General features: G+C 38.9%; 1 protein-coding gene across 1 annotated transcript in view; it reads left to right on the top strand.

The window, feature by feature from the left end:
* Positions 1-15,825, top strand: part of GOLGA4 (golgin A4) — a 101,156-nt gene that overhangs the window by 2,334 nt on the left and 82,997 nt on the right. Inside the window, 2 exon segments of the mRNA XM_025216508.1 lie at positions 941-1,033; positions 13,831-13,929. Of these exon segments, the coding sequence (XP_025072293.1) occupies positions 941-1,033; positions 13,831-13,929 (192 nt within the window).

Genomic DNA, 15,825 nt, shown 5'->3' with positions numbered 1-15,825 from the left:
AACCAACATTATTAGAGGCCCAGGAAGCATGATGTAGTAAGAAAATCTAAAATAAGTAGGGTAAGTTAGTCTGAAGAAGAGAGTACTGAAGGGAGATATGAGAATAGTCTTCAAATGAAGGGTGATTATAGAGAGGATGGTGATGACCTTTTCTCTGTGGCTGTATGGGACAGGAGTAGGAGCAATGGCCTCAAAACTGTTGCAGAGGAAGTTGAGGTTGGAGATTAAGATGGCTATGAGGATGGTTAGGCATTGGAACAGGCTCCCTAGATGGGGTGAACTGTCTGCATCTCTGGAAATTTTCAAAAGCAGTCTGGGATAATTCTGATCTGAGCCAAGGGGCTGTATTAGATGACTTCATGAAGTCAATACCAGCTGTACTTCCCTTTGATCTTGTGAACTCTGACAGATTTTAGAATATGCATGTGAGATATCTTCTGGCTCTTAAAAGACTTTTATAGAACTATAACTTCTTAATAGGTATATCATCTCTTATCCACGTTCTAGAACACCTAACTCTGTCTCTTATTCTTCTGATCTAAGCATTTGGGAAGCATATAGAGAAACTAAAACCAAGAGGATGATGTAGAAATACTGTCTGAATTCTGGATATACAACTGTTGTTGTATATTGCTAAATGTATTAAGAGAATGCACAAAAGAGATTTTGATCTTAAGTTTTATCTGTAGTAACAAGCTGCTGCTTTTTAATTTTTTTCTTTGTTCACATTGCTTTTTGGCCATCATTAATGACTCTAGGAAGTTATATGTGGGTTGTGTTAGTTGTTTCAACCTAACATTCAGCAAACATTGTGGAATTCCTTTTTAATAGATGTTCAGTGCCAAGAGGGTCAACAAGTTTGCTTTGACATTGTAAAAGCGCATCGTGGTACTGGATAATTAGTTGTGGCTACTTGCTGACTTGTGCTTTTTCTGTGCAGGCCCCCTCCAAATCTTCACCAACAGGGGACAGGAGCAGAACATCTTCATTTACAGAGCAGCATGATGAAGGCACTTTAACACCAGACAGAGAGGTTAGTTTGGATCCCTGCTTTTCTTGTCCTACAGTTTTCATATGTAAATATCAAAATGCAGTAATACATTTTCCTCTCAGAACTTATGGCCTGTTTTCTCAACACTTTTTCTGCACATACATGGTTTGAATAGTCTAATAGTTAGATTCAATCTTAGCATTTTTAATGTTGGCGAAGCAGGGCTTCCAGCTCTTTGGAACTTAGAAATATTTTGTTTAACTTCAGTGATTTTTAATCTTAACCATAAGCAGGTGAGGTTTTGTAACAGCAACCATATTAGTTGTAACTAATTTCAGAAAGTGAACTCGAGCTATTAAGAGGATACAAAATTCTAAATACTTAAGTCTGTTGGATGAACCTGCCTTACTGATGAGGTTGAACTGGAGAAATAGGTTTGCAGATCAGCAGTGCTTGATTTCACCAAATCTCTTGACAAGAAAACTGATCTACAGTGGCACATATCTGAAGCAGGATGAAGAATATAGCATCATACTTCAGAAGAAAAAACATAGCCTTTTAAGTTCTTGGTTGGAGAAATCTGGTTAATTGATTTAGTCACATAAGAGGCCTATCAGTTGGTCTCGAAGTGACCCAGCACTGTCAAAGGATCTTAGTTTGGTGGGGCTGCTGCTTTCTTAATTTTTTCAATAGGTCGTCAGAATAATAGTTGCATAGCCACTCTCAGATGCTGACGTGCATGCTCTTGATGATTTTTGTCTGACTCTAGTTGCCTTGCTGGAGTACTGGAAGAAACTACTGCAAGTTTCCTCATTTTGCTTTCCAGTGAATGGTTTTATCTTATTGCATTTAGACAGAAATCCCCCACCTGCACTTCTCTTAATGCAAAGTATTTAGGTTGTACATATTACCATTTGAGATTTTCTTCAGTTTGTGAAAGAAGAGTTAGCTTGTTGCTGAAATTCATATCGTCCATGAGCAGCATGAAAAATAGAGATTCCATTGACTGACTTTTGAATGAATGTTATTACTTTAACAACTTTAAATGATTTAGCTTAGGTTTTTGAGAGTTTTCCTAGCAGAAGAAGCCTGGCAGCTATGAATCAGCAAAGCTTGGAGGTGTCAGGCTTGGTGTTTATCTGTGTGATCAGTTCATTGTTTTTATGTGGCACTGCCTGTCCAAAGGCCAATATGCTTTCCACTGAATGTGGAAAACTTTTCTTCCTGAAATGTTTCTTGTTTTAGTCCTGGCACAACATTTGTAAAAGACTAAGTTATCTTCACTAGAACCATCAAACACTTATCACTGATAAGATTTACTAAAGTAGATCTGTTAAGGATCTGTTAAGGATAATTTTCTTAACTGCATCACAGAGGCTATCAAAAACTTAAAGCTAAAAGTGCCTAGTGGCAGCTTGTGACCAATAATATTCCTATATCTGATGTTATTTTCCTTGTCTTCTCCTGTAGCACTGCTTCATCACTTAGGCTCTCTCCAATTGTCCTTGAATAATAGAAAGAGAAAAGTTGAATGCAAGTTGAATAGCTTTCCAAAGAAATAACGTCTTTCTGGCTTTATTGAAATTAAATATTTTAAATCCAAAAAAACTCAACAAAAATGGTTCTCAACAAACTATTCAAATGAATCCCTCACTGGCTTCTGCTCTTGCTGTCTCAAGTCTGAGATTTTCATTTATTACTCCTTAGGTCTCCTCAGCTTTTTTTTGTCTGCTTAAATCTCTTTCTCACTATCTTTCTTCTCCAGCATTCCACCTATGCTTCTTAGTTGACTGCTTGCTTGTCTGTTTTGTCTGCTTCTGATTTTGTGTTTTCTCTTGTGTTGTCCCTTATATTTAGAGCTGCCTCCAGCTAGCATTCGCCAGTCCTCCTTACTTTACTTAAAAAATTCTCCAGTTATCAAGCTTCATTTTTTCCTTGAAACATGCTAGCATACAAAGACCTATATTCCACAATGGATCTAATCTATTCAGTGTCCTGTGTTGTTACAGACCTGTACCTTTTATCAGAGTTAATGTTCAGATATCTTAACTTTGTATCTTGATCCCATCTCCTAACAAGAATGAAAGAGCCACTCCTCCACCACAGTTGAGATTATTTAAAGAAGTATACACTTGCTGTCTGTCTGATTAGGTGCCTGATTAGATTTCAGTGCTACATTCACCATTCTTCATTGTCATAGATATGATATTGTGGTGCTTCCTTCAATCTGTGTTACTTTTGATCTGACTTTCTTCCGTCTGCCTATTAAGATGGACAATCAGCAGAGAAGAATCAAAGACCAACACCACAGGACGTGCCAAGTTGCTTTGGAAAAGCATTATCCATGCCCTAAATACAGTGGTTAACACTGGAAAAGGCAGAGAATCATGCTGTCAGACAAATTGTGCTTTATTATCATGTTAATGAAGGTAGGAGTGGAGAGAAGGGAAAATGAGACGGGGACTGCAAACAAAAAGGACCATAAAGGGGCTTAGGTTTACAATGGTCTGTGGGCTTTGAAATATTCACAGCAATTCTATTGAGAAACATACTCTGTTATTAAAAATGCAGAACAAGTACAGCTGCACAGGGATACAGCATCTCCCAGATTTATTAAGAATTATTGTGTGTAACATTAAATGAAAAACGTAACAGAAATAAGAAAGAAACATTAGTGAAATTCTTGATCAAAGCATTAAAATTACTGTCCCAAAATATTCTTTGTAAGTATTGACATTAGTGATTAACAGCAAAGCGAGCTTTTTAAATTAGTTTTGATTTCAAGGCTTAATTGGACCATATTTCACAAGAGGCATTTTAATTGCAGTAGTTATCAATCTTAATCACACTGCTTAACAAACAAGCAGTTTTACAGTTCATATTTGAAAATACGTACCTTACTTGCCATGTTTTTCATTATCTTTTTAGTCAGTGTTTTTGTTTAGTCAAATTAGGTTTTATTTTCACAGAAGAATTGTAACTAGAAATGATACAGTAGCTAAGTAAAATCGGTCAGTATCATTTTGCATGGTGGGACTAATTTTAAGGTATGGTGGGCATGTCTACACATTTATTAATGCGCTTTAGGTAATTTGCTTTAAATTTAGTACCTCTAGGTATTTTTAGATGCATGTACAACGCAGTGCCAGGCACTTTTAAAAGCACCTGGCTCTTGTGTTGCTTGCAGCTTTATAAACAATGAAATGCACATCAGTGCTGAGACAGTGGTGCCGACATGCTTTTGAACTAAAACACATTGAAGATGTTTTAGTTCAAAAGTGCATCGCCACCATTTTCTGTGCGCTGACATACATTTTGCCATTTATACAAATGAAAGTGCTGGGCATGTCAGTTTGCGTGCGGAGCAAACTCGATTAATTGAGTCTGCTCCAACGTGTTGGATCTCCAGCGTCACAGCACGAAAAGGTATGTGAACAAATGCCCTCCGTTGTCAGGTACTAGAAAAAGGCACGTTAGTCTGTTTTAATGCGCATTAGCTAAAGAGCATGATTTTCTGTGACACTTCAATGCTCATTAAAATAGGCTAATGTGTATTAAAGTGTACGTGTAGATGGTCACCGTTATCTAAAATTGTCTTCACAATAACAAATACTAAACATATTATTACTACTTTATATATTGAAGTTTGGACCATTCCAAATATACTTTTTACTATCCTTGCTGTCATTCTCTTTTTCTTTCAGGTTAAAAAATGGAAATCAGTTAAGTTTATATCTAGCCAGTTCTATTTTTAGGTTTTTAGTGCAGTAATGTAGTTGCAAGTACCACAGACAGAGCTTTTGTTTAAAAACACACAAACACCCACCCACACACACGGTTATATTTATATATGGATATTCCAGGAAATATTTTTGCTGTTCACAGATTTTTGTCACAATTAGTGCAAGAGAATCTGAAGGTTGTGGCCAAACTTGCTTTTTCTATCCTTTTATTTACAATTAATTTACAATCAATTATGGAGCAGATCATGATGCTTCCTTTTCCTCTGAGATTAGAGTTTGCTGTCTTTTTATTACCCCTGCTCTTTGGAAATTAAGATTATGCCTAGATCTCAAACCCTCATCAAAACTAAATACTGTTGTCACACATCATGATTCTAAAGAGAGAAATTAAGCTGTTGTTAAAAGTTCAGATACTTACTTTTAAATAGAAAAACAATTTTGCTTGCTTAAACCTTGTTCCGCTGCAGAAGGCAAGGAGTATAGCTCTTGTTTACCATCTGAAAGAGGATGGTTGATTTGGGATCAGCTTTACAAATGGTCTGAAGGTCTCAAATAAATCATCAGGCCACTTTGGCCCTTCTCTATCTAGAATTCAGGTAATAAATTTCAATTTCTTAATAGTAGAGAGCAAAAAAAGATAGTTGCTCTCTAAGACTCTTAAAGTTCCAGCAAGATCTAGAGAGAAAAATCAAGCCACCGTTCCTGTTCTTTTGAATTTTGTTTTAGTGGTACATGATGCTTTTTGGCATATACAGTTTATTATAATAGCTCCTTATTTTTTTTTCTTAGTGATCTAATAAGAAAACAAGGCAAATTAAACTAGATTTCCTAAACTAAGAAAGAAGCTTCATTCCCAGTCTGTGTGCTACTGTAGCTAATTTAATTCCTTCATGCTCTGCTTCCTTGTAATAGGCATCATCATGCATGGATGCAAGTTGCTCATATATAACTGCATTTTTCTCTTCTAATGGGCATTATAACTGAATGTTGAAGGCTATATAATTTAGTAGTTGTCTGAGCTGTTGATCTTGTACATCTTAGCAAACATGTCTGCGTACAGAGGCATGTTTAAGTTGTACATTGCGGCAGAAAAACAAACCAGAAAAAGTTGTTATTGACACCAATATTTCCCATATTTGAAATAGAATGCATATTGTGTGTATATATAATTTCACATTTTATTTCAAATGGGAAATATTGATATCATGAACAGCCTTTTTCTGGTTTTGGATATATAAAATATCCCACCATTTATTGTAGGAGAAACCTCTGCTCTTCAACCCATTTATTCTGAGTACCAACTATGGTAAGAATCTAGTAGAAATACAAGTACATAACCATGTAATTAAAGTCTTTGCACAACATGAACAAATTATTGTTTGCCTTTTAACCTTTTCAATTTGACATTCTGTAGCTTTTGAATGCTAACTGGAAGGGCAAACCCTCCTTCCCCCTTCACCCCCCCCAAAACAAACCACATTATCATGTGGAATCAATTGACCTTCTTTGCAGATTGGAGCCCAAAACTTTTAGATCCAGACCTGATAGCAAATGTTAGCTGTAGACGAGCTATTGGAGGGAAATGTCGTAGATTAAGGTTGTTTGTTATTTTCCTATTTTTGTGCAATACGATGTGAACCTGATCAATGTTTGGGGCCCCACATTACCACCACTGTGGTCTACACGTTCATTAATGCTCTGTAGTTACTATGCATTAAATCTAGTACTTGGTGAACCAAGTACTAATTAAATGCGTAGTAGCACTGGCACACTTTTTTTTTTTTTAGTGATGCTTACTGCGCAGTAGCCTAATAACACTGCGCAATAGCATATTAGCGTGGGTTTTGGCACACCACTGCATGTTATTGGGCTACTGTGCAGTAAGCATCTCCTGTAGACCTCCCCAGCACAAATAATAACGTGACACACTGTTTGCTGGTGGCTTATGCAATACTGTTATTATTTGCAAGGCAGCAAAAGGAATACTAGGAATCGGAGTCTAACTTCTGCCATGTTCTTCTATTCATGTTGCTGATGCAGTATATGAAGGCATAGCACCTCAGGGAATTTCTTAAGTGTAGTGATAGCATACTTTTTGTGAATGTGAAAAGAGCATCCCTTGCTCAATACCCTGGCATAGGGAATGTTTCAGGAATGGCAAGTCAGAGGTAGGATGGAGCATAGGCAGAACATTACACTTGAGCAGTTCTGGCTGTCCAGAAACCCAGAGAGAACAGGTGAGGTGCTAGAACAAAGTCCAGTGGATTGCAGTTGCCCAAGGAGCAATCTAGAATCTGGGATTTGTAAAGATGGCTTCAAAGTACCATTGCATAGCACCCTTTGACAACACTGTATTTGGTGCCTTTTTTTGGTGTATTTGGTGTATTTTTGCTTGGTCAAAGTGGAACAAAGTCACGTTTAAACTACCTTCTCTGTAACTAACCCTTCTGGCTCTTGTTAGCAGGGTAGAGAGGCATGCACAAAATTATTAGGAATAGAAGAACAGAGACTGTAATTTCCTGGTTTTCAACACTTCCTTGTCCTTGACTAAGGGGCAGTGCAGCTTGATTCTAGGGACCTACCTAATTCACAGGGGCTACTCCCTCCTTTCATGGGCAGAATGCAGGCCCAGGGAGCCATTTCACAGGCAGAGCACAGAGACTGCCCCCCACACCTCTGAATGCCTGAGGGTCTGTGGTGGCCCTGCCTGTTACTGCTAATTGGCTTTGAGGGCTGCCTGTCATGCAGGAGGGTGGGGCCACATGACAGACAGCTCTGGCAGCCAATTGGTGGTGAGGGGCAGGAGCCATCTTGCTGGCAGCCCCCCTTGCCACTGTTGTGGTGAGCTGCTGCAGTGCTTAGTAAAAAAATGTTCCTGCGGATTTCATGGGCACTGCCTAGATTTCATGGAGTGAGTGAAATTGCAAATTCAGTAGGTCCCTAGTCATAGCTTTTGCTTTGTGCCTGGGAGCATGCTTAGCACGAGTGGCCATTTAGGGTGTTCAGCTGGACTGGCACTTGCTTTCTGTGGAAGAAATGTTCAAAGATTTGCTAGGAAACCACTGACTAGCTCCAAGCCTGTAATTGGTGGTAGCCATTTGTATCTGAATGGATTTTTATTGAAATAGATGAATTTTCTTTATGCTCTCAGAGAATTCCCTTTGCCAAATCTCAGGTTTTGGTGCTGGAAGTGCTAGAACTCCTTGACGAAATGGATAGATTTCTTAACCTTAGCAAAGTGTTCTGTTTCTTCAACCTTTTCTCAGAAATGGGTGAATCATTTTTGCTGACATTTACACAAAAAACATCTTGAAACGGATCATTCCAGCCTCAGTGATGAATCTGGAAAAATTTATAAGCGATTGAAAACTGGCTCTTATCATGGAAAGACTTAGGCAATTGTAAATATGTGTTATTACTAGTTCTACTTATAATATGGGCATGAACATTTTACTAGAAAATGACGTGCCAGAGGACTGAATCTAATATGCAGAGGAGGCTTAACTTTTTTATAGGCTGCCTACTAGTGATATTTGTAGTAAACTGGCTGCTAATATCATCAGCTGTCATGGTGCAGTTTCTGGACCTTTTGTGTGTGTCTTTTGTTTTGCCCCATGTTTATTAGGTGTCTGAAAAGCCAAACTCTTGACTGACAGGGTAGAAGAATTTTTCTCTTAGCCTAGATACAAAGGCTCTAGATCTCCTACAGATCTCTCCCGGTTAAAGCTGTTGATTTCATTAGGATTAGTAGGAGATAAATAAAGCACATTTACCTTTTGTATATTAAAGAAATATATTTGTCAGAAAACACTTCATAATGTTTATCAAATTTAAAACTGTTTTACTGAAATAAAACAAAACACTGCCAATAACTTTCAATGAGAAGGAGGAGTTTGCTTGGTAGTGCTTAGTTTTTCAAATCTGGGCTTTATTTTCAACACTGCCAGTCTCATTTCACACACCACTTTTATTTTTGATCAGTATTTGCTCTTTGTAGCGGCAACTGCTGAAAAAACTCATGTTCAGTCACACACAGTCAATTGAACTGTTGACAGATATACTGAGTTTTGCTAACCCTTACATGCTGAGATCAGAAAACAAAAGAGACGCTTCCAATGTGGGCGAGTCCAAGAACACGTGTGTTCCCACTGAGGGAGGGAAGAAGGCTAAATGTTTGTGTGTTGGGGAGGGAAGGGAAGCATGTGACCCCCTTTTAAGTTGCTCGCGGTCCCCATTTGAGAACCCCTGCTCTACTGGTTTATAAAGAATATTAGCAGTGAAAGGGGCCTGTGAGTTATTTATCTGCAGATTTGAACAACACTGTATTGACTAATATTGACAAATTGCTTTTTAAGACCACATTGGTGAGACATGTTTACACCTATTATTTTATTCAATTTAACTTTAGATCCTGCAGAAATGTATAGCTTGGTGCATTCCACTTATCAGGAAAACTTACTTTTTGGTAGGCAGTACATAAGATATAGCCTTTGTATGGATTTTGGGAATTAACTTTTCTATTTGTTTTAATCTCTGCCTTGGCCTTCACTAAAGTATTACTTATATGCCTTTCATTTAAAGCTTTTACTATGAAACACAGGCCCTTGCTCATCATTGCTGAATAGCAGCCAGAACCTGGTTGTTCTTTACAGAGTCCAGAGGTACATGGGTCAGAGCATGTTTAGCATTTGAGTGACTTTGCAAAGTTTTTTGTAGTACTGAATGGTTGATGATAGCCAGGGCATAAATTCATATTCTTTAGCGCAGTTTGTTTGGTGATTTTAATAGCGGTTTTAGTGGTTTAAAGGAGGAATGTTTCATAACATTTGGTTATACAAACAGCATTTTATTTTAATGTTAATGTGTTTTTATGAGAAACAGCATATTACTACTATGAAGCGATTCTGTAGAGCAGTGGCTGTCAACCTTTTTCATTTGTGAACCCTTAAAAAATTCCTAATGGAGGTGGAGGACCCCTTTGAATTGTAAGTGTGGGTATTCACATACTTCTGATTTATGGTAGTCGTCTTTCTCAGACCTCATAGAACATTGTCTGCTGACCCTTGGGGGGTTTGCAGACCACAGGTTTAAAATCACTGATATAGAACTATCTGTGATTTTTGACAAGACAAAGTTAAACTAGTTACAGCTTAAAATGTACTGAATCAACCAAACTGCAGGTAATAATCCTATTTTAAAAGTTTTTATAACACTGTAGTTAGTGGTAGTTATTGCATTCCACTTACAACTTTACTGATCTTGTATAAATACAAAATATAACCAATATAAAAGTGATTTTTCTCTTGTAGTTTTAACTCAGCTTTATTTATTTATGCACACAATTAAATAGAAAAAAAATGTTGATGAAATATTTATGGTTATGACTTTATATGCCTGAAAATCATGAAACTTTTTATGGTTCCCACAGCCATTGTAAGTTGGCTGATTGATCATATGCAGTGTTTGCAATTTGCTCTCTCTGCCTGTTTAGATTATTCCAGAAGAATTATTACCACTGTGGCCAAGTTATGGTTCCCATAACCACCCTAACTTAGTACTTTATGATTTTTATGTGTTTAAAACTTTTTGCATTAGCAACCTTTTCATTTAATTTTATTTTTTCCTCTTTAAATTGGAAACTACAAGGAGAGAAGCTACCTTGGCTCTTATTCACTTGGATAATATTAATTTAAAGGTGTGCTCTAGAAACACTTAAAAATATAAAAATGTATTTTCCTCAGTCTCATACCTGTACATGCAAGTCTTTGTGTACTCCTTACCTTGCCACTCCGAACATTGGTTATTCTGAAGCTTTTTATTCCATAATGAGCTCTATTTTTTTTGAACATGTCAATTGTGCATTGAGGGTGTCCTAGGCCCAGAACAGCCTCTGACAAATCAACATTTAGATTAATGAACCACATTCTGTGCAGCATTGGTGACTGATTGATTGATTTACGTGTCAGCCTTGGGAAGACCAAGGCAGGTGAAAGTTTTGGACTTCCTTAGTAGTATTTCTAAGAAGTAAAACTAAATAGAAGGTAGGATAGACTTGCACTTTGTAGACTAGCCAAAATTTGTGTGTGTGTAATATCACAAGCTTTCATGAGTTGAGCAGATCCTGTGAAAGGACATACACAAAGTTATGTTTAAGAAGGAGAAAGACATTTTGAATACATAAGCAGAAGAAAGGAGCAGATAGGGGGAAGGAGGGAGGGAGTAGTGTTGGGAGAGGTAAAATATACCCATAGGAACAAAGAAATCACAAAAGCTAATCCAGGTAATAGGATAAGAATCCATAGTCCCTGTATAAACCATATTTAACACTATCCAGTTTGCATGATTTCTTGTTCTGCACTTCCTTTTCAGATCTTTTTTTTTTTTTCTTCCAAAGATTTGTGGCCTGAGAGCAGTCTCCCTTGGCCAGCAAAATTTTAACCTATGCTTGCACCCTCCAGACAAGCTGCGGCTCTATCCTGTGCCCTGCCCCCCGGCTGTGCAGCCTTTGCCCCTAGCCCCACTTCCTCCCTCCCTCCCTCTCTCACTACAGGGGCTTCAGTCTGTCCCCCCTCACACCCCTTCCCCCCCCCTTCCCGCCCAGTGGACTTACCAGCTGGATGCTGCTGTTCTAGCTGCCGAGCTGCATATCAGCAATTGGATCGGTATTGGCTGATATGGTTGGTTAATCATTGGCCATCGGTATCGGCCCAGAAAATCTTTATCGGTGCACCCCTGATGTCGTTAGCTGGAAGCTTGTTAATGGAGCCCAGTTTCTTTAAGAAGTCTGTGGTGACTATCAAATAGCTGGCAGCTGTAGTGGTGTATGGGAGTAGGATAGAGTCAATATGACCAGAAAGTCCCTCTGATGATGCCAATGGGGCATCCTGGGTAATGAGTAAAAATTGCCCAGCCTGGGGTCTTGGGAGGTAGAAGTATCCTTTCTGGTGTTTTCTGAGGTAGAGCCTGTATGAGGTTTTTTTCTAGTTCCTTCTGATAGTGTGCTACGGGGGTCTTCGGTCAGGAGTTTGTCAAACTAAGACACAGATGAGTTTTGGAATAACACCCTTATAAGGCAGTTCAGAAAAATAGTTCTCAGTTATTTTAACAATAAAAGTTATTCCCTCTTTCCTGGCTGTGGAAGGCCATTTTTGAGGTAGAACCAATGCAGGTCTTCTCACTCCTGCTTTTCTTCTCCTCGTGTCCCCCACCCCTTCCACCTTTCTTCTTATTGGCTGAGATATAGATGGTAAGGGATCTACTATTACCAAAAGGCAGGAATCTTTTTGCTTTAATGGTGGAGACACAGGTGGAGAAGGGGAAAAGAAAAGAGGAGGCAGGTATGTGTGGCTTTTTTGAGGACCAGTATTCCAGCTTCGTTTTTTTCAGGGGTCGTGGTGGGGTGTCAGATACTATAGGAGGAAGTGTTTGGTGGTTAGGCACCTCCCTCAGAGTCATCTTCTCCAGGGTTCTCCAAGAGCTGCAGTGCAGTAGACATTTAGTAGTGGGCCTAATGGATTTGCTGTTACACAGATCTTTTGGCTGCTTTCTTTTGATGTATGGGGGCCACAAGCATCATGGATAGTACTTCAGCCAGGAGATTGATATAGCAGCTGTACAGATGCAGAATGGCTTCAAGGGAGGGATAAGGATTCTTCTTTCCTGTCCTATACTGTCCCAGTTTCTGAGGAGCATCCTGACGCACAGTTGTTATTACGTTGTAATTGATGTGAGCTCTGCTTAGACATGCACAAAAGCTATTTATTTCTGTTGCAATGGTATTTTCTAAAAAGGAGCCACAGGTTGATAGGAAACAAGAACTAAGTAAGGGTAGATGAGCAGATTTTCATTCATGTTCTGGAAATCATTCTTTTATCTGGTTTTGACTTATAATATCTTTTGCTATTCTCCATGTGTTCCTTCTTAATTTTAAGGGGTATTAGCAACCAGTCAATATTTGGGAAGTTATGAATGTAATTTATAAAAGTCAGTTTGTAAATATCTAAAGGATTGGCAGGCCATCAATAGCAGCAATCATGACTGAAGAACAGATCATGTCCAACCAACTTAATTTCCTTTTTTGACAGGATACCCAATTTGGTAGATAAATGGAATAAGGTAGATGCAATATACCTAGGCTTTGCTAAGGTTTTTGGGTACCTACACATGTGCAGTGAGGCTGCTCTGACGTACTGTAATGATCGGGCCCGAGGGTAGGGAGAGGCTGAGCCGCTGCAGCTGTGCTGGGGGTGGGGAGAGCAGTGGACCTGGGCTGTGTGGGGGAACGGGAGGAGGGGGCTTGGCGCCAACGGGGGGTGGAGTGGGACCAGGGCTGAGGGGGAAGAATTAATATCCCACTTAAATTCTAGTTCCTGTCCATTGATTCCTTTAAATTGTTTTGTGTTTAAAACTCGTGTTCTGAGCTGATACGAGATATTTATTAATTCATCTGTCATTGTTTTATATTTAAAATGTTTGTTTTAGTCAATAATATCTAGTAATTCCAGTCACTTTATATGGATTGAATAGATAAACTTCATTTCCATGCTGAACCTTCCATGCTCAACCTATTGGAATTCCAGTGTTTGAGCTTTTTGCAATATGATAACTGCTTAAAGGAAGATCTGAGCAGAAGCATGTACTTGTATTACATTAGACATCAAAGCACTGATGTTACTTTGCACCTAGTTTGTCATATGCAAATGATAAGACATAAGGAAACATTGATATCTCAGCATGAGAACTGTTCAGAAATGCTGATGAATAATACTATGACTATACAAAGCAGTATTTTGTTAGTCAAAGATAAATTATGGTGCCTGTGTGCAACCTGTTTATTTCACCTCCAATAATCAGTTTTTTTGTGGGTATTCTGAAAATGAATGATCTGGTGATATATTTTAATGTTTTCTATTCTTGCTTTGTCTTCATCAGTGTCAATGACTACATAAACCACATTATATCTTTATAGACCTTTTAAACTTTGTGCAGAAATTGAGATGCTGAGATAATGTGCAACATGCTTTAATTTCTTTCTTCCCATACCTTTATTACTTGTGTTTATTTTCACTTCCCTACTTTTTGTGTTGAATGACACAGCTGCTAGCTGGGATGATAGCAGAGCCTGCTTTTCTCTCTGAGTATACTATCTTTGCTTTGGATCCCACCAAACAACCTAAACCACAGAGTGACAATGTGGTGAGTCCTTTCAGTCCATACAGTGCTGCCTTTAACAGGGGGAGGAGAATCCCTGTAATTCTAGAAGGCAAAACTAGTGCTGCTTGTGGCTTATATTCTTATGAAGACCTCTTAACTATCCTCTTGCTAACCCTTCACTAAAATTCATGGGGGTAATACTTGGTAGCTCCTGGCTGGTGTGCTGTGTGGTGAACTTTAGTTTAACATTTAAAAAAAAATTAACATTGTTTATGTTAATAGAAGAAGCGGCACTCTTCCACAAGAAAGCAATTGCCACATAGGTTGATATAGATTCCTTATCTGGAATTGGTTAACATTTATCAGTTTTGTTTTTTTGATGTTTGCCCTTTCAAGGAATGTAATAGTTTCCAACCTGAACCAAGATTTTTTTTTTCCTTTGAGTAAATATCACTCCTCGTCTTTCCAAGTATTTTACTTATGTTCTATTCTTTATAGTCACAAGAATAGATGCCTCCTGTGCTCCAATAGGAGAACATTTCTGGAGGTACAGCAACTGAAAATATAAAATTTAGTAAGGGTGCAGCTCATCCCATCCCATACTTGTACACTTGCTGCCTAGTTTAGTGAGAGAGAAGAAAAGTCACAGAAAGTGGTAGGAGATAAAAGTATAGATAAAGAAAGGGGATGTGGGCCTAGGACCCAGGGGCATAATGGGAATATTGCTTTTTGGTCAGCTCTTAATTTTAAAAGAAGTTCTCTATTTCCTGTGTTCTAGTATAGTAGGAAGGCCTTCAAAGCTAAAAATATTCCTGGGTGGAATTGTGAATGTAAGATAATTCAGGGGAGAATAGATGCACTAATCTGTTTGTTTCCTGTTCCCTGATTTCCAAAGTTTACTCTCAGTCCCAGAATAGCTAGATTTTTCTGGAGGGAAAAAAAGTGTTTGTTAGTAAGATAGTTAACAGTTTTTAGAAATTTAAATTATTGTACTTTTCAGGCTTTTTGTCCTTTTCTGAGATAAATGATTTTGTTCATGTCTCTACTCTGTATTTTCAGTTCACTTTCTGACTCTGGCTTCACTGTACCAGTTTGCAGTTACGTATATTTATTTAAAAGAGGAAAATTAAGGACTTTAAACTTAAGGCTTACCTTTGGGTGGGAAGAAGAATAAAGTGCGAGATGAGGGGACTTGGGGTATCTGTTTAGGGCAGGGGTTCCCAAAGTTTTTATGCTGCGGCCCAGCAGGCAGACCGCAACCCAGCAGTCACAGCTGACCGCTGCCGGAATTTCCAGCCGGAAGTCAGGTAAGAGATACCCCTACCACCTGGGGGAAGAGGGGTTGCAAACCCTGCGTTGCGGCAGGCCCTGTGGAATGAGCCATGGCCTCTCTGCCTGGCTCTGAGGGGCTGTGGTTTGCTGGTCCGCAGCCACTTCTGGTCCAGCAGCCGACATGCTGCGGCCTGGGGATTGAGAACCCCTGGTTTTAGGGTATAAGGGCCTGTATATGGTTTAATTTGACTCTTGATCTTTATAGGGTGAGACGCCCCTAATTTACAGTAATGAAGAGTACTGGTATTTCACCAGTGGCGTGGGGACCTCCCACTTATTCTTCACTTCTCATGTCTCTTCACAGTTCCAGACTAGAGTCAAGCTCAGCAGGGTCGTTTTCCCCCTGCTTATTCTCACAGCCGTTGTGCCGACTGCCTGGTTATTTTAATCCTTGCAAGATTGTCCAACTGTAGAGAAAAGTAGTGCCACAGGAGGAGGCAGGTTGGATAGCAAATGGCAAGATAGAGGAGAAACAGCACAGCAGGGGATAGTAGAACTCGGATGTGAAATCCTGGCACCAAGGAAATTAGGCAGGGTGCTTAACAGTTTGTGGTCCATCATGCTAGTCAGCACTACTTCTAGCTTGGTTCCAGGTAGGTCTACCCC

This window comes from Alligator sinensis, unplaced genomic scaffold (assembly GCF_000455745.1).
Source record: "Alligator sinensis unplaced genomic scaffold, ASM45574v1 scaffold763_1, whole genome shotgun sequence".
NCBI lineage: Eukaryota > Metazoa > Chordata > Crocodylia > Alligatoridae > Alligator > Alligator sinensis.
The sequence above is the reverse complement of the archived record's forward strand: the minus strand, read 5'-3'. Positions and strand labels throughout refer to the sequence as shown.